The sequence below is a fragment of the Oncorhynchus clarkii genome, chromosome 4 (genome assembly GCF_045791955.1).
Source record: "Oncorhynchus clarkii lewisi isolate Uvic-CL-2024 chromosome 4, UVic_Ocla_1.0, whole genome shotgun sequence".
Classification (NCBI taxonomy): domain Eukaryota; kingdom Metazoa; phylum Chordata; class Actinopteri; order Salmoniformes; family Salmonidae; genus Oncorhynchus; species Oncorhynchus clarkii.
This window is the reverse complement of record NC_092150.1, coordinates 91981348-92007505: the sequence shown is the minus strand read 5'-3', so window position 1 is coordinate 92007505 and position 26158 is coordinate 91981348. Positions and strand designations below refer to the sequence as shown.

Here is a 26158-nt window from a genome sequence, read left to right as displayed (position 1 = left end):
GAGAATAAATATATTTTATTAATGTTTTATATTATTGTTGTAATTGTCATTATTACAAATAAATATATATTTTTACAAATATTAAAAAAATTGTAAAAATATCAATTAAATTAAAAAATGTTTATTTATTTTTAAAATCGTCCGATTAATCGGTATCGGCATTTGATTGGTCTTCCAATAATCAGTATCGCGTTGAAAAATCATAATTCGGTCAACCGCTACTAGAAATCACAGGTTAACCACTGCTTAACCACTGACTGTACATACAGTCAAACAGGACAAACATAAGCACCCCTATCTGACAAACACACCCCCCTTTAGTTCATAGAGCTGGTCGTTGTCCCCCTGGTCCTGCTGTATGGAGGAACACCTTACACTTTAACCAGACACACACCCTGCTTACACACACAGACATTTCATTCCATTGCGTCCCCAGAGTCAGACTTGAAATGTATTGAGATTGGGGTGGTGTACAATAAACAGGCCTGAGTCCCATATCCCTGGGAACAACAGAAGGCCTCCTCTAAGGCCAAAGCCGACATTCTAGAAAGCATGATGCAAACACATAACGCTGGAGCCTCGGCCACGGCGCTGGAGCCTCGGCCACGGCGCTGGAGCCTCGGCCATGGATTTAGAGATTATAGATGTAAACATAATAAACCTATTCATTCCTTTGGATCCAGACTGACCTGGGAGCATATTAAAACATTAGGAACACCTCTTTCCATGACAGACCGACCAGGTGAATCCAGGTGAAAGATATGATCCCTTATTGATGTCACTTGTTAAATCCACTTCAATCAGTGGAGATGAAGGGGAGGAGACGGGTTAAAGATGAAGGGGAGGAGACAGGTTAAAGATGAAGGGGAGGAGACATGTAGATGAAGGGGAGGAGACGGGGTTAAAGATGAAGGGGAGGAGTCAGGTTAAAGATGAAGGGGAGGAGACATGTAGATGAAGGGGAGGAGACGGGGTTAAAGAAGGATTTTTCAGCCTTGAGACAATTGAGATATTTGGATTGTGTGTGTGTGACCATTCAGAGGGTGAATGGGCTAAACAAAAGATTGAAGTGCCTTTGACTTAGTAAGCGCACCAGTATGTCAAGAACTGCAACTCTACTGGGTTTATCAGGCTCAACAGTTTCCTGTGTGTGTATCAAGAACGGTCCACCACCCAAAGGACATCCAGCCAATTTGACACAACTGTGGGAAGCATTGGAGTCAACATGGGACCAGCAGCCCTGTGGAAACGCTTTCTACACCTTGTAGAGTCCATGTCCCTGACGAATTGAGCCTATTCTGAAGGCAAAAGGGGGTTCATAATGTTTGGTTTTTATGTACACTGAGTATTCCTAATCTAACGAAACATGTACCTGCCAAGTGCCTGGCTTCCGCCGAGCCTCGGGCTGTTCGTCCAGGCTCCACCTGTCACGTCAACTCAGAGATACTGGGAATTATACCGCAACACACTGTATGCAACTTCGCCAAACATCCCAACAAGTGTATCTAGCCTAGCGGCAGAATTAGTCTGGGAAATGTATTTAAGTCGTTTCCGTAACAAACACGGTTAGTTTGATAATAACCGGTGGGTTCAGTGTTCTATGGAAGGTTGATCGTTAATCCGGTCCCCGTGACCCGGCGCCTCGCACTACGCTACTTCAGATCACTTCTCGTCGACAAGCGGAGAACAGGGCTGAAACAACAACCCTCCGGTCCGTGGATACCTCCAAGTTAAGTCACACATGAAACTTCGAGAGAAGTTGTTGAGTAAAGATTCCCGTTGATGGGAGCTCACCTTGTGGTACTGTCGGAGATGTGTCGCTGTCATCCTGCTCCGCCATTTGTCCTGATGTCAGATGATCGGGATAAGCTGCGCGACCGAGCGGAAGTAAGAGGACAGGGGTCGGTGTGGAAAGGTCCCGCTCGCAGACAGGTGAGGGACAACATACACACCTGCTTCTGTTTGATGGCCTTTCAATGCAAAAATACTTAGACCCATCTAAGTGCTATGCCACTAACCCAAACCCACTAACCCTATGAATAGAAGTTACACTCAGGAAATTGTGTGGATACAGGGTGACGTATCCTCTAGGTACAGATCTAGGATCAGATACCTCTCCTCTTCCTCCTAATAACCATTTGTGGGGAGAAGGTAAAACTGACCCCAGAGTCCCCCCCCTTGTTGAATACATAGACCAATACGTAATATTGTGACAACTACTGGTGAAGTCTGGATAATGATCGTGTTGGAAAACAACAACAAAAACACGAGTGCAATGACTGATGCAATCAATTTATTCAACCAATGTTTCGACAGCTATGTCTTCTGCAGGGTTTTTCCTAGAAGTCTGGCAATAATGATAACGTTGCCTGCCTGGTATAGTAAAGGACTTCATTATACTAAGCATGTGTATTGTACTGTGTACACCAGGGATGTCAAACTCATGTTTATCCCGGAGACCATTCAGTCTTCGAGGTGTTATATTGCCTCACCTTGTTTTAGGACTTTTTGATGATCCCCGACTGTCTAGTTTTCATTTCGGTGATTATTAGCCAGCTGGACCGACAAGAAACTATATGAATGAAGGTAAATGTTTATTTCTACACAGTTTAGAGTTGATTATTTTTTGTCATTTTATAGTATATTGAGTTGATCTCCCCAACTCAAAACGAGCTGCAGGTCTGCAGGTCTCACCCCTGTATGTTTTTGGTCATTTTATAGTATATTGAGTTGTCCAAATCAATTCTAATATATTAATAATTACTAATTCTAATATAATATTACTATTACTAATTCTACTATACTCCCAGGAAAATTAGTTTTGAGTATTTTTAATTAAGTAAAAATGTTTTGTGATTTGTCCCGTCTATTCACGTGAGTTTTAATTTAACGGTTGTGGTTTGTTTACATTGAATTGGATGAATAAAGATATAGTGGGGAATACATTCATTCATTTATTTCAGGAAACAGACTACAATTAGGAACATATTGAAGGCAGTTTTACAGCCACAGTTTCAACTGTAGGAGATTAGAAGGTCCAGCAGTTTTCAGCTCAATATCAAATCATTTCTGGGAAACAATTACATACCTTATGGTGATTGTTTTAAATTAAAATGATAAAAAAATAAAATGTATAGCTTCTTAGTAGCAAAGAGCAAGAATTTTACTAGGACTGTCTGGGAGTGGTCTGAGTGGAGTGGGGAAGAACTGAAGACTAGCTGTTATTGGCAGAGAAGTTTGGAACTTTCTTATTGGTCTATTAACTAATTGACCGCTTGGTGATGTCACCATCCTACCAAAATAGGCAGACATTTCAGGTGGTCTTTGCAAACGGCTCTCACACTAAAGACGTTGTAATTTTCACACTAAAGACGTTGTAATTTTCACACTAAAGACGTTATAATTTTCACACTAAAGACGTTATAATTTTCACACTAAAGACGTTATAATTTTCACAGTAAAGACTTTATAATTTTCATACTAAAGACAATTTTCACACTAAAGACATTATAATTCTCACACTAAAGACATTATAATTCTCACACTAAAGACGTTATAATTTTCACACTAAAGACGTTATAATTTTCATACTAAAGACAATTTTCACACTAAAGACATTATAATTCTCACACTAAAGACGTTATAATTTTCAGGAAACTGCACTGGACATAAAAGGTCCCCAAAACACACACATCCCTGGGTCTCTCCTCTTTTCAGTTCGCTGCAGCTGACGACTGGAACGAGCTGCAAAAAAAACCTACCTCAATTTCTTCATTCAAAGAGTCAATCAGGGACACTCTTACTGACAGTTGTGGCTGTTTTGTGTGATGTATTGTCTCTACCTTCTTTCCCTTTGTGCTGTGGTCTGTGTCCAATAATGTTTGTACCATGTTGTGTTGCTGCCATGTTGTGTTGTCGCCATGTGGTGTTGTCATGTGTTTCTGCCTTGCTATGTTGTGTTGCTACCATGTTGTGTTGCTGCCATGCTGTGCTGCTGCCATGTTGTGTTGCTGCCATGTTGTGTTGTCATGTGTTGCTGCCTTGCTATGTTGTGTTGCTACCATGTTGTGTTGTTGCCATGTTGTGTTGCTGCCATGCTGTGCTGCTGCCATGTTGTGTTGTCATGTGTTGCTGCCTTGCTATGTTGTTAGATCTCCCTTTATGTAGTGGTGTGGTGTCTCTTGTCGTGATGTGTCTTGTCCCCGTAGGAGGCCTTTTGGTAGGCCGTCATTGTAAATAAGAATTTGTTCTTAACTGACTTGTCTAGTTAAATGAAGGTTAAAGTATAAAATATTAAATTTAAAAAAAAAGGTGTCGATTCGGGATGCAGTTCTGCTGTGTTCAGATCTGGGTTCAAAAGCCGCTGTGAGCAGCCATACCGGCTCCTAAGGCCACCAGTTTCACCAGTAGAAAGGTCTGGTGAGGAAACTGCCTGTAGAGCTAAGCCAGGGCTGCGGTGCGGGACACAGCCCTGTCTGTCACCGGGACTCTCGTCCTCTGAGAGTTCATCTGGTATCGCCACATTCTCCTCCCTCACCACCACAAACACTGAGGAGGAGGACCTGGGGGAGGAAGGGAGAGAGAGGGAGGAAGAGAGGAAGGTGTAACTTAAGGTAAAGTGTAAACATGGAAGCTTAGTTGATTTGTATCCTTCCATTAATCTTTTTACCAATACAGTCAAAAGTTTGGACTCATCTACTCATTCCAGGGTTTTTCTCTATATTTACTATATTTTATATATTCTATATTTATTTTCTACATTGTAGAATAACAGTGAAGACATCAAAACTATGACATAACACACATGGAATCATGTAGTAACCAAAATATACAAATAAAATATATATATATATATATTTAATATTTAAGGGTAGCCACCCTTTGATTTTGACAGCTTTGCACTCTCAACCAGCTTCACCTGGAATGCTGTTCCGACAGTCTTGAAGGAGTTCCCACATATGCTGAGCACTTGTTGACTGCTTTTCCTTCACTCTGCGGTCCAACTCATCCCAAGCCATCTCAATTGGGTTGAGGTCGGGTGATTGTGGAGACCAGGTCATCTGATGCAGCACTCCATCACTCTCCTTCTTGGTCAAATAGCCCTTACACAGCCTGGAGGTGTGTTGGGTCATTGTCCTGTTGGAAAAACAAATTATAGTAAAAATAAAACCCTGGAATGAGTAGGTGTGTCCAAACCTTTGACTGGTACTGTGTGTGTGTGTGTGTGTGTGTGTATGTATATACATAAAGTCATGTTGATAACCTTACCAATAAGTCAACTTTATTCATTATCAAAAAAGTGTCCTTTGCCACCGCACATTCATGAGTGCCAATATTTCTGACCCGGCCTCCAAACCATGCCAGGACCAGCAGAAACACCAACCCCGACAGCAGGTCCACTTAGCCCAGGAGCAGCCATGGGAACGCCTTCAGTCCTCACTGTAGTTCCACCAGTCTGTTTTACAGCCTCTGCATACGATACATCATGACTGATTCTATATCTCTGAGCCTCTATGGTAATACCACACACACACACACACACACACACACACACACTTTCTTTAAAGATTGAACAGCTACATGTCCGATTCTAAACATCAGTGTGGATGGGACAAATTCTCTGACATTAAAACTATGAAATCCTATCTGTACTTTCCCAGGCATAACGTTCTCAAACCTCCAGCAGCACTGATAGGCTCCCTTCTTTCCCCACTGATCAACCTTCTGGCCTCGCGTCACATTTTCTTCACTATCATCCCAGTGATGACTCCCCTCCACCTGGTATAAGCACCACAGGGATGTACGTGGCTTTTAAATCTTCTTCCCATGAAGCTTTTCCATTGTCAGAATCTTCTCTCGCTGAACCTGGCTAACCACAAAATAGTAACAATCTACCAATTCCAAATGAACGGAGCTAAATTTCACTTCACCTACCACTTGCTCTATGGCAGGTGCTTCTACACCTGCATTGCTTGCTGTTTTTCGGGTTTTAGGCTGGGTTTCTGTACAGCACTTTGTGGCATCAGGTGATGTAAGAAGGGCTTTATAAATAAATGTGAGTTAGTCAGACAGGTTGTAAGACAGGCCCTGTGGTCTCATCAAAACACTTCCACCACTTTCCACTCCATCACATCATTACTCTTGCTTCCTACCGTAGCCCTCTTTATGTTTTCGGTATCATAATCTCTTCTTCTTCCTCCTCTGTCTTTCCACTACCGACCATTCTCGGTCCTTGACCCTCATCCTCCCGCTCCATACCATCAGAACTGACAGCGCGATTGTTCTCATTCCAGCACAGCTGTTGCTTCATCCACTGTTTTTCCTCCATTTCGTCCGCACTACTCGGCACCATGACCGACCCTACCCGGCATGCAGCATGTCAGCTGCTAGTCCCCCAGCGGCTGTCGTTTTAAACCTGTTACCAGGAAGACGGAGGAAACCAGGAAGTAGAGATCGTTGCAGCACTAGTTTTCTGCCAGCAGCACAAACCTTGACGTTTGGTATGTTACTGAGGAAACCTTCAAAATAAAAGCCCGCATTTCAAAACATTGCAATACACCGTGGATAGTACCAGGTCATTTAAAGCTCTGTTGCTGGATGTGTACGACAGAGTCAACCTCTGAAAACTACAGCTATTTGGTTAGTAGAGACCCTACTGACTATTTCCCACCCCCACTTTAGCTGAGGCAGGTAGAAATATTTTCTCTTTTACAAGCCAATAAGTCTCCCATATACCGTGTGTTGCATTGCAGTGAATTGGATGGGTGGAGTAAGGACTCCCCAGTACTCTGTATTAAAGCCGTTGCCCGGCACAAGATACGCATTGAAGTTTTACAGACTCTATTGAGTAATTCCAATAGCATATATATTAGTATTTTATTAAAAAAGTGTATTTGTTTAAACATAGCCTACACAATAGCTTTCAATATACCAGTATTTGTGTAAAATACGTCTATTTTTTTTAAATAACCCTGTGAACTGCACCGGAGTGCAAAAACAAAACAAAATAACGAGTTTAGCATGTCTTTGTAGGGGGACTCTTATCTTGAAGGAAAATATCTTTGATTGCGCTGCAAGCCTTTTATTCTGACTGCTAGGAGAACGGTCAACTCGTTCACACACGACAACAAAAAAATACGAATTTGGTGTGAATATTATTGAAAGCCCCATTGGTTCGAACAGCTGTGGTCACGTTGCACGATTCCGCTATTCTGATTGGCGTAGGATTTTCTTCCGATTGAAATGTCCAATCACGGCACGGTTTGCGAGAGTGGCTTTATTTGAGTTCACCTTCTCACTTGTCCGGACACGTGAGCATCCTAGGAGAAGGTTATTTTGTCGCCAAGTATAATTTCTAAATGATCCATGGGGTAAGAGAAGATTAACTTTATACCCTTTACACATATAATACAATATTTATTGCTCGCTTGTTTATCATGTTACCGCTTGGTGTGTTTTGATGAGGGGTTTTCGGTAATATTATACTGTATACTGTACTGATAGCTAGGTAACTCTACCAAACGTGCATGAAATGATTACATTATAAGGGATGTGTGTGACCGTCCCCCCCCCAGGTTTGAATGAGGATGCTTCTGTTTCTTTGACTGTGGTCAGGACTCGCATCCCATGGTGCAACGTGAAACGGGAGTCCTAGCCTGCCGACCGAAGCTGTCAACAGAAAGCCTACACCACCACCACCAGTTTTTGCATCCATCATCAGCCAAAACATTCAGAAGGGCTGCTTCCAGATGTCTCTGCTAGAAGATATATTTGATCTGTTGCAAAATGTCCTTGAGTATTTCGGAGTCTCTCCTGACATGGTATTTTTTTGTTTGTTAAATATCACAAATGCAGTGGCTCAATTTATAGGATGCTTGTTTTGAGATTGTACCAAAATATTGAAGAGTGCTTCGTGTGTGTGTGTGTGTGTGTGTGTGTGTGTGTGTGTGTGTGTGTGTGTGTGTGTGTGTGTGTGTGTGTGTGTGTGTGTGTGTGTGTGTGTGTGTGTGTGTGTGTGTGTGTGTGTGTGTGTGTGTGTGTGTGTGTGTGTGTGTGTGTGTGTGTGTGTGTGTGTGTGTGTGTTTCAGCTAATTCCAGTGTGGGAGAGCCAGTTGTGCGGTCAGTACCGGAGCCTGGTGCGGATGATCGGGACCAACCTCCCATTGACCCCGTCTCCACGTATCCACTTCCAGGTCAATATGAATGTAAACTGGTTAATACAGGTCTAGGATCATCTGAAGTACCACATCAGTCTACTCCCTAACCGACGACTCCCTAACCGTGGACTCCGTAACCGTGGACTCCGTAACCGTGGACTCCGTAACCGACGACTCCGTAACCGACCACTCTGTAACCCACGACTCCGTAACCCACGACTCCGTAACCGACCACTCCGTAACCGACCACTCCGTAACCGACGACTCCCTAACCGTCGACTCCGTAACCGTCGACTCCGTAACCGTAGACTCCGTAACCGATGACTCCGTAACCGACCACTCTGTAACCGACGACTCCCTAACCGTTGACTCCGTAACCATAGACTCCGTAACCGACCACTCCGTAACCCACGACTCCGTAACCGACCACTCCGTAACCCACGACTCCGTAACCGACCACTCCGTAACCGTTGACTCCGTAACCCACGACTCCGTAACCCACGACTCCGTAACCGTTGACTCCGTAACCGTAGACTCCGTAACCGACCACTCCGTAACCCACGACTCCGTAACCGACCACTCCGTAACCGTCCACTCCGTAACCGTTGACTCCGTAACCCACGACTCCGTAACCGTAGACTCCGTTACCCACGACTCCGTAACCGACCACTCCGTAACCGACCACTCCGTAACCGTTGACTCCGTAACCCACGACTCCGTAACCGTCGACTCCGTAACCGACCACTCCGTAACCCACGACTCCGTAACCCACGACTCCGTAACCGACCACTCCGTAACCGTCGACTCCGTAACCAACCACTCCGTAACCGACCACTCCGTAACCGCCGACTCCATAACCGACCACTCCGTAACCGTTGACTCCGTAACCGCCGACTCCGTAACCGACCACTCCGTAACCGTTGACTCCGTAACCGACCACTCCGTAACCGTTGACTCCGTAACCGACAACTCCGTAATCGTCGACTCCGTAACCGACCACTCCGTAACCGACCACTCCGTAACCGTCGACTCCGTAACCGACCACTCCGTAACCGTCGACTCCGTAATCGTCGACGCCGTAACCGATGACTCCGTAACCGACTATGGAGCATCACAACTTCATCTGCTACACATTGAGGTGTATCGTTGTTATGGAGATGGGACCAGAAGACTTCTGGTTCTGTGGTTTGGTCTCACACTCAGCTGGCTCATACTGTCCACAGATTCCTCTACACACCTCCCGACAGCACAGATACCTGGACGTCACCATGGATACCCTCCCCACTATCCCCTCCTTGGCTGACGTGCTCTGGGTGGCGGAGGATGAGGGAGACCGCTTCACCAAGATCAGGTAGATGGGACCCAGTAGATATACACAGAGACTCCTCAGACTGGTAGAACCCAGTATATATAGACAGAGACTCCTCAGACTGGTAGAACCCTGTATATATAGACAGAGACTCCTCAGACTGGTAGAACCCAGTAGATATACACAGAGACTCATCAGACTGGTAGAACCCAGTAGATATACACAGAGACTCATCAGACTGGTAGAACCCAGTAGATATACACACAGACTCATCAGACTGGTAGAACCCAGTAGATGTACACAGACTCCTCAGACTGGTAGAACCCAGTAGATATACACAGAGACTCAGACTGGTAGAACCCAGTAGATATACACAGAGACTCATCAGACTAGTAGAACCCAGTAGATATACACCGAGACACCTCAGACTGGTAGAACCTACTAGATATACACAGAGACTCCTCAGACTGGTAGAACCCAGTAGATGTACACAGACTCCTCAGACTGGTAGAACCCAGTAGATGTACACAGACTCAGACTGGTAGAACCCAGTAGATATACACAGAGACTCCTCAGACTGGTAGAACCCAGTAGATATACACAGAGACTCAGACTGGTAGAACCCAGTAGATATACACAGAGACTCCTCAGACTGGTAGAACCCAGTAGATATACACACAGACTCATCAGACTGGTAGAACCCAGTAGATGTACACAGACTCCTCAGACTGGTAGAACCCAGTAGATATACACAGAGACTCCTCAGACTGGTAGAACCCAGTAGATGTACACAGACTTAGACTGGTAGAACCCAGTAGATATACACAGAGACTCATCAGACTGGTAGAACCCAGTAGATATACACAGAGACTCATCAGACTGGTAGAACCCAGTAGATGTACACAGACTCCTCAGACTGGTAGAACCCAGTAGATATACACAGAGACTCCTCAGACTGGTAGAACCCAGTAGATATACACAGAGACTCCTCAGACTGGTAGAACCCAGTAGATGTACACAGACTGACTGGTAGAACCCAGTAGATATACACAGAGACTCCTCAGACTGGTAGAACCCAGTAGATATACACAGAGACTCAGACTGGTAGAACCCAGTAGATATACACAGAGACTCAGACTGGTAGAACCCAGTAGATATACACAGACACTCAGACTGGTAGAACCCAGTAGATATACACAGAGACTCATCAGACTGGTAGAACCCAGTAGATATACACAGAGACTCAGACTGGTAGAACCCAGTAGATGTACACAGACTCAGACTGGTAGAACCCAGTAGATATACACAGAGACTCCGACTGGTAGAACCCAGTAGATATACACAGAGACTCAGACTGGTAGAACCCAGTAGATATACACAGAGACTCCTCAGACTGGTAGAACCCAGTAGATATACACAGACTCATCAGACTGGTAGAACCCAGTAGATGTACACAGACTCCTCAGACTGGTAGAACCCAGTAGATATACACAGAGACTCAGACTAGTAGAACCCAGTAGATATACACAGAGACTCCTCAGACTGGTAGAACCCAGTAGATGTACACAGACTCCTCAGACTGGTAGAACCCAGTAGATATACACAGAGACTCAGACTAGTAGAACCCAGTAGATATACACAGAGACTCCTCAGACTGGTAGAACCCAGTAGATGTACACAGACTGACTGGTAGAACCTACTAGATATACACAGAGACTCCTCAGACTGGTAGAACCCAGTAGATATACACAGAGACTCCTCAGACTGGTAGAACCCAGTAGATATACACACAGACTCATCAGACTGGTAGAACCCAGTAGATGTACACAGACTCCTCAGACTGGTAGAACCCAGTAGATATACACAGAGACTCCTCAGACTGGTAGAACCCAGTAGATGTACACAGACTCAGACTGGTAGAACCCAGTAGATATACACAGAGACTCCGACTGGTAGAACCCAGTAGATATACACAGAGACTCCTCAGACTAGTAGAACCCAGTATATATAGACAGAGACTCCTCAGACTAGTAGAACCCAGTAGATATACACCGAGACTCCTCAGACTGGTAGAACCTACTAGATATACACAGAGACTCCTCAGACTGGTAGAACCCAGTATATATAGACAGAGACTCCTCAGACTAGTAGAACCCAGTAGATATACACCGAGACTCCTCAGACTGGTAGAACCTACTAGATATACACAGAGACTCCTCAGACTGGTAGAACCTACTAGATATACACAGAGACTCATCAGACTGGTAGAACCCAGTAGATATACACAGAGACTCCTCAGACTGGTAGAACCCAGTAGATATACACACAGACTCATCAGACTGGTAGAACCCAGTAGATATACACAGAGACTCCTCAGACTGGTAGAACCCAGTAGATATACACAGAGACTCCTCAGACTGGTAGAACCCAGTAGATATACACACAGACTCATCAGACTGGTAGAACCCAGTAGATGTACACAGAGACTCCTCAGACTGGTAGAACCCAGTAGATGTACACATACTCAGACTGGTAGAACCCAGTAGATATACACAGAGACTCCTCAGACTGGTAGAACCCAGTAGATATACACAGAGACTCAGACTGGTAGAACCCAGTAGATATACACAGAGACTCCTCAGACTGGTAGAACCCAGTAGATATACACACAGACTCATCAGACTGGTAGAACCCAGTAGATGTACACAGACTCCTCAGACTGGTAGAACCCAGTAGATATACACAGAGACTCCTCAGACTGGTAGAACCCAGTAGATGTACACAGACTCAGACTGGTAGAACCCAGTAGATATACACAGAAACTCATCAGACTGGTAGAACCCAGTAGATTTACACAGAGACTCAGACTGGTAGAACCCAGTAGATATACACAGAGACTCCTCAGACTGGTAGAACCCAGTAGATATACACACAGACTCAGACTGGTAGAACCCAGTAGATATACACAGAGACTCATCAGACTAGTAGAACCCAGTAGATATACACAGAGACTCCTCAGACTGGTAGAACCCAGTATATATAGACAGAGACTCCTCAGACTAGTAGAACCCATTAGATATACACCGAGACTCCTCAGACTGGTAGAACCTACTAGATATACACAGAGACTCCTCAGACTGGTAGAACCCAGTAGATATACACAGAGACTCCTCAGACTGGTAGAACCCAGTAGATATACACACAGACTCATCAGACTGGTAGAACCCAGTAGATGTACACAGACTCCTCAGACTGGTAGAACCCAGTAGATGTACACAGAGACTCCGACTGGTAGAACCCAGTAGATATACACAGAGACTCCTCAGACTAGTAGAACCCAGTAGATATACACAGAGGCTCCTCAGACTGGTAGAACCCAGTATATATAGACAGAGACTCCTCAGACTAGTAGAACCCAGTAGATATACACCGAGACTCCTCAGACTTGTAGAACCTACTAGATATACACAGAGACTCCTCAGACTGGTAGAACCCAGTAGATATACACAGAGACTCCTCAGACTGGTAGAACCCAGTAGATATACACACAGACTCATCAGACTGGTAGAACCCAGTAGATGTACACAGACTCCTCAAACTGGTAGAACCCAGTAGATATACACAGAGACTCCTCGGACTGGTAGAACCCAGTAGATGTACACAGACTCAGACTGGTAGAACCCAGTAGATATACACAGAGACTCCTCAGACTGGTAGAACCCAGTAGATATACACACAGACTCATCAGACTGGTAGAACCCAGTAGATGTACACAGACTCCTCAGACTGGTAGAACCCAGTAGATATACACAGAGACTCAGACTAGTAGAACCCAGTAGATATACACAGAGACTCCTCAGACTGGTAGAACCCAGTAGATATACACACAGACTCATCAGACTGGTAGAACCCAGTAGATGTACACAGACTCCTCAGACTGTTAGAACCCAGTAGATATACACAGAGACTCAGACTAGTAGAACCCAGTAGATATACACAGAGACTCCTCAGACTGGTAGAACCCAGTAGATGTACACAGACTCAGACTGGTAGAACCCAGTAGATATACATAGAGACTCAGACTGGTAGAACCCAGTAGATATACACAGAGACTCCTCAGACTGGTAGAACCCAGTAGATATAGTCACCCTGAGGATTGTGTGTAGAATCCTATGGGGACATGTTATTGACATGTCAGAGAAAAGAGTAGGAGCGATTACTACCCAACTGTAAACAAGTTAAGCTAGCTAGCTAGTAATTTTGGCTAACTTGTTGGGTGAAAAGATTAACTTTATTTACTGTTAATTAGCCATCGTAAATCTTTGCAAGCAAACGGAACGCTTCTCCAAAACGACAAGGTGTCTCCAATAATGTCTGCTTTCTGAGGGTTGTGACATCTCCGCTTTCCAAAAAGCTTGTTCTCAATCTGTCATTCCTTCTGGTCCGATCTCAGGCACCGGGAGCGTCCATCCCGACAGGGTGCTGTGAGTCGGGGCGACGAGGTGGTGCTGGCCCCTCCACGTCCAGGGGACCGAGGGTTGGCAGCGGTCCGAGCCCAGCCAGGAGACATGATGCTGGGGCACAGATCAGACCCAGTGGCCCTGCGGAAGATCACAGCCCTGGAGGACGAGCTGCTCAAACTACGAGCTCAGATTGCCATGATTGTCACCGCGCCACCCTCAGGTGTCTAAACACACATACACTCACACCTATCCCAGTCATGCTAAACACACACTCACTCACACCTATCCCAGTCATGGTAAACACACACACTCACTCACACCTATCCCAGTCATGGTAAACACACACTCACTCACACCTATCCCAGTCATGGTAAACACACACTCACTCACACCTATCCCAGTCATGGTAAACACACACTCACTCACACCTATCCCAGTCATGGTAAACACACACACTCACTCACACCTATCCCAGTCATGGTAAACACACACACTCACTCACACCTATCCCAGTCATGCTAAACACACACTCACTCACACCTATCCCAGTCATGGTAAACACACACACTCACTCACACCTATCCCAGTCATGGTAAACACACACTCACTCACACCTATCCCAGTCATGGTAAACACACACTCACTCACACCTATCCCAGTCATGGTAAACACACACACTCACTCACACCTATCCCAGTCATGGTAAACACACACTCACTCACACCTATCCCAGTCATGGTAAACACACACTCACTCACACCTATCCCAGTCATGGTAAACACACACACTCACTCACACCTATCCCAGTCATGGTAAACACACACACTCACTCACACCTATCCCAGTCATGGTAAACACACACACTCACTCACACCTATCCCAGTCATGGTAAACACACACACACTCACTCACACCTATCCCAGTCATGGTAAACACACACACTCACTCACACCTATCCCAGTCATGGTAAACACACACTCACTCACACCTATCCCAGTCATGGTAAACACACACTCACTCACACCTATCCCAGTCATGGTAAACACATTCATTCCTCTATTATGAAAGTGATACACCAGACTTATCGTTTGTTCACCCTTTTCTCTCCCTCCTTTCCAGCCCATTCCCAGAACCTTCTGGGTACCCCTGGAATGTCCCCTGCCTCTGTCCTCACCTCCACCCCTTATCGCCCTCCACCTCCTCCCTGTCCTCCTCCACCTCCTCCCTGTCCTCCTCCACCCAGCTCCTCTGTTGGTCTGTCTGCGGTGGAGAATCTAATCCAGCAGGGCAGGGAGGCCGGTAAAGGTCATGCCCAGGGGAAGAGCCATGAGGCTGGGCAGGTTGGACTACTACAGTCCCGGGATGAGGCGGTAGGACAGGGCCCGGTCCCCACCATGCTGGATGTACTGAATGAACTGAACCAGGTGAAACTACGCTCCGTGCAGAGGTAAGCATGGACACTAAGGCATGTCACTGTGCCGGAGTCAAGTCTACAACTCTGAGAGCCTGTCTGTCTATGGCAGCAGATCTGCCAAGCTGCAAGCCTTTTGCGGTGAAATCAAATGTTATTGGTCCATATTTAACAATGTTATTGGTCACATACACATATTCAACAGCAATTATAGCTGCAAGTCTCTTGGGGGTATGTCTCTATAAGCTTGGCCCGTCTAGCCACTGGGATGTTTGCCCATTCTTCAAGGAAAAACTGCTCCAGCTCCTTCAAGTTGGATGGGTTCCGCTGGTGTTCAACAATCTTTAAGTCATACCACAGATTCTCAATTGGATTGAGGTTTGGGCTTTGACTGGGCCATTCCAAGACATTTCAATGTTTCCCCTTAAACCACTCGAGTGTTGCTTTAGCTGTATGCTTAGGGTCATTAAACTGCTGGAAGGTGAACCTCCGTTCACCAAATGTGTTTGCTTATTTTTTTCTTTAAGCAATGGCTTTTTTTCTGGCCACTCTTCCGTAAAGCCCAGCTCTGTGGAGTGTACGGATTAAAGTGGTCCTATGGACAGATACTTTTCATCTCCTTCAGGGTAATTTTGGTCTCTTTGTTGCCTCTCTGATTAATGCCCTACTTGCCTGGTCTGTGAGTTTTGGTGGGCGGCCCTTTCTTGGCAGGTTTGTTGTGGTGCCATATTCTTTCCATTTTTTTAAATAATGGATTTAATGGATTTTATTTATTCAGCCACCAATTGTGCAAGTTCTCCCACTTAAAAAGATGAGAGGCCTGTAATTTTCATCATAGGTACACTTCAACTATGACAGACAAAATGAGACAAAAAAATCACATTGTAGGATTTTTAATGAATTTATTTGAAAATGATGGTGTATATAGTTGAAGTTGGAAGTTTACATACTTAGGTTGGAGTCAGTAACTGTTTGACATCATGGGAAAATCAAAAGAAATCAGCCAAGACCTCAAAAACAATTGTAGACCTCCACAAGTCTGGTTCATCATTGGGAGCAGGGAATGGGGTGCCATTTGACACGGTCTTGTGTTTGATATCATTTTAAGACTCTTGGTTTCAGGAAATGGCAGTTATAGGTTTAAATTTTTTTTAAAGAATAAAATCACTTATAAAATGCTACAAGTTCCTGAGGGGGAAGTTGACTGACCTCCCCCTAACCAACCTCAGGCCTGAGGGGGAAGTTGACTGACCTCCCCCTAACCAACCTCAGGCCTGAGGGGGAAGTTGACTGACCTCCCCCTAACCAACCTCAGGCCTGAGGGGGAAGTTGACTGACCTCCCCCCTAACCAACCTCAGGCCTGAGGGGGAAGTTGACTGTCCTCCCCCTAACCAACCTCAGGCCTGAGGAGGAAGTTGACTGACCTCCCCCTAACCAACCTCAGGCCTGAGGAGGAAGTTGACTGACCTCCCCCTAACCAACCTCAGGCCTGAGGGGGAAGTTGACTGACCTCCCCCTAACCAACCTCAGGCCTGAGGGGGAAGTTGACTGACCTCCCCCTAACCAACCTCAGGCCGGAGGGGGAAGTTGACTGACCTCCCCCTAACCAACCTCAGGCCTGAGGGGGAAGTTGACTGACCTCCCCCCTAGCCAACCTCAGGCCTGAGGAGGAAGTTGACTGACCTCCCCCTAACCAACCTCAGGCCTGAGGGGGAAGTTGACTGACCTCCCCCTAACCAACCTCAGGCCTGAGGGGGAAGTTGACTGACCTCCCCCTAACCAACCTCAGGCCTGAGGGGGAAGTTGACTGACCTCCCCCTAACCAACCTCAGGCCTGAGGGGGAAGTTGACTGACCTCCCCCTAACCAACCTCAGGCCTGAGGAGGAAGTTGACTGACCTCCCCCTAACCAACCTCAGGCCTGAGGGGGAAGTTGACTGACCTCCCCCTAACCAACCTCAGGCCTGAGGGGGAAGTTGACTGACCTCCCCCTAACCAACCTCAGGCCTGAGGGGGAAGTTGACTGACCTCCCCCCTAACCAACCTCAGGCCTGAGGGGGAAGTTGACTGACCTCCCCCTAACCAACCTCAGGCCTGAGGAGGAAGTTGACTGACCTCCCCCTAACCAACCTCAGGCCTGAGGGGGAAGTTGACTGACCTCCCCCCTAACCAACCTCAGGCCTGAGGGGGAAGTTGACTGACCTCCCCCTAACCAACCTCAGGCCTGAGGGGGAAGTTGACTGACCTCCCCCTAACCAACCTCAGGCCTGAGGGGGAAGTTGACTGACCTCCCCCTAACCAACCTCAGGCCTGAGGGGGAAGTTGACTGACCTCCCCCCTAACCAACCTCAGGCCTGAGGGGGAAGTTGACTGACCTCCCCCTAACCAACCTCAGGCCTGAGGGGGAAGTTGACTGACCTCCCCCTAACCAACCTCAGGCCTGAGGGGGAAGTTGACTGACCTCCCCCTAACCAACCTCAGGCCTGAGGGGGAAGTTGACTGACCTCCCCCTAACCAACCTCAGGCCTGAGGGGGAAGTTGACTGACCTCCCCCTAACCAACCTCAGGCCTGAGGGGGAAGTTGACTGACCTCCCCCCTAGCCAACCTCAGGCCTGAGGGGGAAGTTGACTGACCTCCCCCCTAACCAACCTCAGGCCTGAGGGGGAAGTTGACTGACCTCCCCCTAACCAACCTCAGGCCTGAGGGGGAAGTTGACTGACCTCCCCCCTAGCCAACCTCAGGCCTGAGGGGGAAGTTGACTGACCTCCCCCTAACCAACCTCAGGTCTGAGGGGGAAGTTGACTGACCTCCCCCTAACCAACCTCAGGCCTGAGGGGGAAGTTGACTGACCTCCCCCCTAGCCAACCTCAGGCCTGAGGGGGAAGTTGACTGACCTCCCCCCTAACCAACCTCAGGCCTGAGGGGGAAGTTGACTGACCTCCCCCTAACCAACCTCAGGCCTGAGGGGGAAGTTGACTGACCTCCCCCTAACCAACATCAGCCCTGAACATGTTAAACATATTTCTAGTTAGCTACTGAAGCTAAATTCCCAACGACACATACGTCTGTGTAGCCTACCATTTCTCCTGAGGAAGTCTTCTGCCAACATCAATATTAGGTTTAGGAGGTGCACTTGCCTCTGATTGGAAGTGTGGGTGTCACATGTGCAGCAGGGGGAGGGGGGGGAGGGGGGTTCTCATAATAAATTATCCAAGGTTGGCAGGTCTGACGCATGTCCTGGTTTTGCCCCAACCCCCAGGTCGCCCGGGGGAACGCCGGTGCGGAGGAGGCGGAGCAAGGGCGCGGCGTTGCTAAGCGACCCGGCCTCCATGATTGCCGAGGCCCTGAGGAGGAAGTTCGCCCACCGTCGCCTCGACGACTCGTACGACAAAGAGAACCGCTCGGTAGAGCTCTCGCCGTTCGGCAGCCCCGATACATCGCCCTGTGTAAGTACATACAGAACCACGTTTACAAACTGTAACCCAGGCTGTTAGGAGAGACAGTCCCAGGCTGTTAGGAGAGACAGTCCCAGGCTGTTAGGAGAGACCGTCCCAGGCTGTTAGGAGAGACCGTCCCAGGCTGTTAGGAGAGACAGTCCCAGGCTGTTAGGAGAGACAGTCCCAGGCTGTTAGGAGAGACAGTCCCAGGCTGTTAGGAGAGACAGTCCCAGGCTGTTAGGAGAGACAGTCCCAGGCTGTTAGGAGAGACAGTCCCAGGATGTTAGGAGAGACAGTCCCAGGCTGTTAGGAGAGACAGTCCCAGGCTGTTAGGAGAGACAGTCCCAGGCTGTTAGGAGAGACCGTCCCAGGCTGTTAGGAGAGACCGTCCCAGGCTGTTAGGAGAGACAGTCCCAGGCTGTTAGGAGAGACAGTCCCAGGCTGTTAGGAGAGACAGTCCCAGGCTGTTAGGAGAGACAGTCCCAGGCTGTTAGGAGAGACAGTCCCAGGCTGTTAGGAGAGACAGTCCCAGGCTGTTAGGAGAGACAGTCCCAGGCTGTTAGGAGAGACAGTCCCAGGCTGTTAGGAGAGACAGTCCCAGGCTGTTAGGAGAGACAGTCCCAGGCTGTTAGGAGAGACAGTCCCAGGCTGTTAGGAGAGACAGTCCCAGGCTGTTAGGAGAGACAGTCCCAGGCTGTTAGGAGAGACAGTCCCAGGCTGTTAGGAGAGACAGTCCCAGGCTGTTAGGAGAGACAGTCCCAGGCTGTTAGGAGAGACAGTCCCAGGCTGTTAGGAGAGACAGTCCCAGGCTGTTAGGAGAGACAGTCCCAGGCTGTTAGGAGAGACAGTCCCAGGCTGTTAGGAGAGACAGTCCCAGGCTGTTAGGAGAGACAGTCCCAGGCTGTTAGGAGAGACAGTCCCAGGCTGTTAGGAGAGACAGTCCCAGGCTGTTAGGAGAGACAGTCCCAGGCTGTTAGGAGAGACAGTCCCAGGCTGTTAGGAGAGACCGTCCCAGGCTGTTAGGAGAGACCGTCCCAGGTTGTTAGGAGAGACAGTCCCAGGTTGTTAGGAGAGACAGTCCCAGGCTGTTAGGAGAGACAGTCCCAGGCTGTTAGGAGAGACAGTCCCAGGCTGTTAGGAGAGACAGTCCCAGGCTGTTAGGAGAGACAGGCCCAGGCTGTTAGGAGAGACAGTCCCAGGCTGTTAGGAGAGACAGTCCCCGGCTGTTAGGAGAGACAGTCCCAGGCTGTTAGGAGAGACTGTCCCAGGCTGTTAGGAGAGACTGTCCCAGGCTGTTAGGAGAGACAGTCCCAGGCTGTTAGGAGAGACAGTCCCAGGCTGTTAGGAGAGACAGTCCCAGGCTGTTAGGAGAGACAGTCCCAGGCTGTTAGGAGAGACAGTCCCAGGCTGTTAGGAGAGACAGTCCCAGGCTGTTAGGAGAGACAGTCCCAGGCTGTTAGGAGAGACAGTCCCAGGCTGTTAGGAGAGACAGTCCCAGGCTGTTAGGAGAGACAGTCCCAGGCTGTTAGGAGAGACAGTCCCAGGCTGTTAGGAGAGACAGTCCCAGGCTGTTAGGAGAGACAGTCCCAGGCTGTTAGGAGAGACAGTCCCAGGCTGTTAGGAGAGACTGTCCCAGGCTGTTAGGAGAGACTGTCCCAGGCTGTTAGGAGAGACTGTCCCAGGCTGTTAGGAGAGACAGTCCCAGGCTGTTAGGAGAGACAGTCCCAGGCTGTTAGGAGAGACAGTCCCAGGCTGTTAGGAGAGACAGTCCCAGGCTGTTAGGAGAGACAGTCCCAGGCTGTTAGGAGAGACAGTCCCAGGCTGTTAGGAGAGACAGTCCCAGGCTGTTAGGAGAGACAGTCCCAGGCTGTTAGGAGAGACAGTCCCAGGCTGTTAGGAGAGACAGTCCCAGGCTGTTAGGAGAGAGAGTCCCAGGCTGTTAGGAGAGACAGTCCCAGGCTGTTAGGAGAGACAGTCCCAGGCTGTTAGGAGAGACAGTCCCAGGCTGTTAGGAGAGACAGTCCCAGGCTGTTAGGAGAGACAGTCCCAGGCTGTTAGGAGAGACAGTCCCAGGCTGTTAGGAGAGACAGTCCCAGGCTGTTAGGAGAGACAGTCCCAGGCTGTTAGGAGAGACTGTCCCAGGCTGTTAGGAGAGACAGTCCCAGGCTGTTAGGAGAGACAGTCCCAGGCTGTTAGGAGAGACAGTCCCAGGCTGTTAGGAGAGACAGTCCCAGGCTGTTAGGAGAGACAGTCCCAGGCTGTTAGGAGAGACAGTCCCAGGCTGTTAGGAGAGACAGTCCCAGGCTGTTAGGAGAGACAGTCCCAGGCTGTTAGGAGAGACAGTCCCAGGCTGTTAGGAGAGACTGTCCCAGGCTGTTAGGAGAGACAGTCCCAGGCTGTTAGGAGAGACAGTCCCAGGCTGTTAGGAGAGACAGTCCCAGGCTGTTAGGAGAGACAGTCCCAGGCTGTTAGGAGAGACAGTCCCAGGCTGTTAGGAGAGACAGTCCCAGGCTGTTAGGAGAGACAGTCCCAGGCTGTTAGGAGAGACAGTCCCAGGCTGTTAGGAGAGACAGTCCCAGGCTGTTAGGAGAGACAGTCCCAGGCTGTTAGGAGAGACAGTCCCAGGCTGTTAGGAGAGACAGTCCCAGGCTGTTAGGAGAGACAGTCCCAGGCTGTTAGGAGAGACAGTCCCAGGCTGTTAGGAGAGACTGTCCCAGGCTGTTAGGAGAGACTGTCCCAGGCTGTTAGGAGAGACTGTCCCAGGCTGTTAGGAGAGACTGTCCCAGGCTGTTAGGAGAGACAGTCCCAGGCTGTTAGGAGAGACAGTCCCAGGCTGTTAGGAGAGACAGTCCCAGGCTGTTAGGAGAGACAGTCCCAGGCTGTTAGGAGAGACAGTCCCAGGCTGTTAGGAGAGACAGTCCCAGGCTGTTAGGAGAGACAGTCCCAGGCTGTTAGGAGAGACAGTCCCAGGCTGTTAGGAGAGACAGTCCCAGGCTGTTAGGAGAGACAGTCCCAGGCTGTTAGGAGAGACAGTCCCAGGCTGTTAGGAGAGACAGTCCCAGGCTGTTAGGAGAGACAGTCCCAGGCTGTTAGGAGAGACAGTCCCAGGCTGTTAGGAGAGACAGTCCCAGGCTGTTAGGAGAGACAGTCCCAGGCTGTTAGGAGAGACTGTCCCAGGCTGTTAGGAGAGACTGTCCCAGGCTGTTAGGAGAGACTGTCCCAGGCTGTTAGGAGAGACTGTCCCAGGCTGTTAGTAGAGACTGTCCCAGGCTGTTAGTAGAGACTGTCCCAGGCTGTTAGGAGAGACAGTCCCAGGCTGTTAGGAGAGACCGTCCCAGGCTGTTAGGAGAGACCGTCCCAGGCTGTTAGGAGAGACCGTCCCAGGCTGTTAGGAGAGACCGTCCCAGGCTGTTAGGAGAGACCGTCCCAGGCTGTTAGGAGAGACCGTCCCAGGCTGTTAGGAGAGACCGTCCCAGGCTGTTAGGAGAGACAGTCCCAGGCTGTTAGGAGAGACCGTCCCAGGCTGTTAGGAGAGACAGTCCCAGGCTGTTAGGAGAGACAGTCCCAGGCTGTTAGGAGAGACAGTCCCAGGCTGTTAGGAGAGACAGTCCCAGGCTGTTAGGAGAGACAGTCCCAGGCTGTTAGGAGAGACAGTCCCAGGCTGTTAGGAGAGACAGTCCCAGGCTGTTAGGAGAGACAGTCCCAGGCTGTTAGGAGAGACTGTCCCAGGCTGTTAGGAGAGACTGTCCCAGGCTGTTAGGAGAGACTGTCCCAGGCTGTTAGGAGAGACTGTCCCAGGCTGTTAGGAGAGACTGTCCCAGGCTGTTAGGAGAGACCGTCCCAGGCTGTTAGGAGAGACCGTCCCAGGCTGTTAGGAGAGACCGTCCCAGGCTGTTAGGAGAGACCGTCCCAGGCTGTTAGGAGAGACCGTCCCAGGCTGTTAGGAGAGACCGTCCCAGGCTGTTAGGAGAGACCGTCCCAGGCTGTTAGGAGAGACCGTCCCAGGCTGTTAGGAGAGACCGTCCCAGGCTGTTAGGAGAGACAGTCCCAGGCTGTTAGGAGAGACCGTCCCAGGCTGTTAGGAGAGACAGTCCCAGGCTGTTAGGAGAGACAGTCCCAGGCTGTTAGGAGAGACAGTCCCAGGCTGTTAGGAGAGACCGTCCCAGGCTGTTAGGAGAGACCGTCCCAGGCTGTTAGGAGAGACCGTCCCAGGCTGTTAGGAGCGACCGTCCCAGGCTGTTAGGAGAGACCGTCCCAGGCTGTTAGGAGAGACAGTCCCAGGCTGTTAGGAGAGACAGTCCCAGGCTGTTAGACTGTGTCCCAATAGTCTCTCCTATCTGTGGTGTCCCCCAGTCAGTGTCAGTCTGTGATCTGCCAGCAGGTGGTGCTGTTTCTCTGTCTGTAGTGTGTCTGTGGTAATTTTGTAGTTGATGGTAAAATGTGGGTAAAGTTACTGGGACTTTACAACCTTATAGAGCTCTGGCCAAAATAAATGCCCTATGTAGGGAACAGAGAGACATAGTGCACTACTTTTGACTAGAACCCTATGTAGGGAACAGGGAGACATAGTGCACTACTTTTGGCCAGAGCCCTATGTAGGGAACAGGGAGACATAGTGCACTACTTTTGACTAGAACCCTGTGTAGGGAACAGGGCACCTTTTGTTCTCTTCCACTTATCTGGTCACGTTACCTGTCTTTTTGTTTTAGATCCCCCAGCATTCCAAGCGCAGCCAGGGACGACTCCACCTGTGACCTCTGACCTCCAAGGTCAACTAAACCAGCAGCCTATCGCTTCGCCAACCGGGAACACCGATGCCTCCCCGCCGACTACTATGGCAACTGCTGACTGAGCGTGCGTCCCAATAATACCTCCTTTCTCTCGAAGTGTGTACACTTGTTCGCTACTATTAGATTAGGGAAGTGAACAAGTGTACGTTTTAGGAGGAAGGAGAGATAATTGGGATACAGCCCAGGTCTGTTTTTCACCATGTTTTGTTGTTCTATGCTGCGTCCCATCAGGTATTGTTTATATAAAGGGACCGTTGATATCGAGCGTGATTTATTTGCATGCAGTCATTTGAATTGTGTATATATTTAGCTGTAAATACACTATGTGACCAAAAGTATGTGGACACCTTATCCAACATCTCATTCTAAAATCATGGTCATTTAATATGGAGTTGGTCCCTCCACCTTTGCTGCTATAACAGCCTCCACTCTTCTGGGAAGGCTTTCCACTAGATGTAGGAACATTGCTGCTATAACAGCCTCCACTCTTCTGGGAAGGCTTTCCACTAGATGTTGGAACATTGCTGCTATAACAGCCACTCTTCTGGGAAGGCTTTCGACTAGATGTAGGAACATTGCTGCTATAACAGCCTCCACTCTTCTGGGAAGGCTTTCCACTAGATGTTGGAACATTGCTGCTATAACAGCCTCCACTCTTCTGGGAAGGCTTTCCACTAGATGTTGGAACATTGCTGCTATAACAGCCTCCACTCTTCTGGGAAGGCTTTCCACTAGATGTAGGAACATTGCTGCTATAACAGCCTCCACTCTTCTGGGAAGGCTTTCCACTAGATGTAGGAACATTGCTGCTATAACAGCCTCCACTCTTCTGGGAAGGCTTTCCACTAGATGTTGGAACATTGCTGCTATAACAGCCTCCACTCTTCTGGGAAGGCTTTCCACTAGATGTTGGAACATTGCTGCTATAACAGCCTCCACTCTTCTGGGAAGGCTTTCCACTAGATGTTGGAACATTGCTGCTATAACAGCCTCCACTCTTCTGGGAAGGCTTTCCACTAGATGTAGGAACATTGCTGCTATAACAGCCTCCACTCTTCTGGGAAGGCTTTCCACTAGATGTAGGAACATTGCTGCTATAACATCCTCCACTCTTCTGGGAAGGCTTTCCACTAGATGTAGGAACATTGCTGCTATAACAGCCTCCACTCTTCTGGGAAGGCTTTCCACTAGATGTAGGAACATTGCTGCTATAACAGCCTCCACTCTTCTGGGAAAGCTTTCCACTAGATGTAGGAACATTGCTGCTATAACAGCCCCCTCTCTTCTGGGAAGGCTTTCCACTAGATGTAGGAACATTGCTGCTATAACAGCCTCCACTCTTCTGGGAAGGCTTTCCACTAGATGTTGGAACATTGCTGCTATAACAGCCTCCACTCTCCTGGGAAGGCTTTCCACTAGATGTTGGAACATTGCTGCTATAACATCCTCCACTCTTCTGGGAAGGCTTTCCACTAGATGTAGGAACATTGCTGCTATAACAGCCTCCACTCTTCTGGGAAGGCTTTCCACTAGATGTAGGAACATTGCTGCTATAACAGCCTCCACTCTTCTGGGAAGGCTTTCCACTAGATGTAGGAACATTGCTGCTATAACAGCCCCCTCTCTTCTGGGAAGGCTTTCCACTAGATGTTGGAACATTGCTGCTATAACAGCCTCCACTTTTCTGGGAAGGCTTTCCACTAGATGTTGTAACATTGCTTTGGGGACTTGATTCCATTCAGCCACAAGAGCATTAGTGAGGTCAGGCACTGATGTTGGGCGATTGGGCCTTCAGGCTCACAGTCGGCGTTCCAATTCATCCCAAAGGTGTTTGATGGGGTTGAGGTCAGGGCTCTGTGCCGGCCAGTTAAGTTCTTCCACACCAATCTCAACAAATCATTTCTGTTTGGACCTCACTTTGTTTATGGTGGCATTGTCATGCTGAAACAGGAAATGGCCTTCCCCAAACTGTTGCCACAAAGTTGGAAGCACAAATGGTCTAGAATGTCATTGTATACTGTAGCATTAAGATTTCCCTTCACTGGAACTAAGGGGCCTGAACCATGAAAAACAGCCCCAGACCATTATTCCTCATCCACCAAACTTTACAGTTGGCACTATGCATTGGGGCAGGTAGCGTTGTCCTGGTATCTACCAAACCCAGATTCTTCCGTCAGACTGCCAGATGGTGAAGCGTGATTCATCACTCCAGAGAACACGTTTCCACTGCTCCAGAGTCCAATGGCGGTGAACTTTACACCACACCAGCTGACGCTTGGCATTTTGGTGATCTTAGACTCAGCGGTCCCGTTCTGTGAGCTTGTGTGGCCTACCACTTCACGGCTCAGCCGTTGTTGCTCCTAGACGTTTCCACTTCACCGGGGCAGCTCTAACAGGGCAGAAATTTGACAAACTGATTTGTTGGAAAGGTGGCAGCATGGCAGTGTGCTCGGTTTTATATACCTGTCAGCAACGGATTTAGCTGAAATAGCTGAATTCAATCATTTGAAGGGGTGTCCACATACTTTTGTAAATATAGTGTAGATATAATGTTTTTCTACTTGACTTAGTTTTATTGTTTTGGTCCAGTT

General features: G+C 48.4%; 1 protein-coding gene across 1 annotated transcript; it reads left to right on the top strand.

Annotated features, from left to right (window-relative positions):
• Positions 1 to 7580: 7580 nt before the first annotated feature.
• LOC139407916 (mitochondrial fission regulator 2-like) lies at positions 7581 to 24040 on the top strand. Its single transcript, XM_071151796.1, has 7 exons — positions 7581 to 7820; positions 8088 to 8192; positions 9380 to 9507; positions 13919 to 14148; positions 15048 to 15375; positions 18600 to 18786; positions 23487 to 24040. Exons 1-7 carry the CDS (start codon positions 7749 to 7751, stop codon positions 23529 to 23531), a joined length of 1095 nt encoding a protein of 364 aa, XP_071007897.1. The 5' UTR covers positions 7581 to 7748; the 3' UTR covers positions 23532 to 24040.
• Positions 24041 to 26158: the final 2118 nt, after the last annotated feature.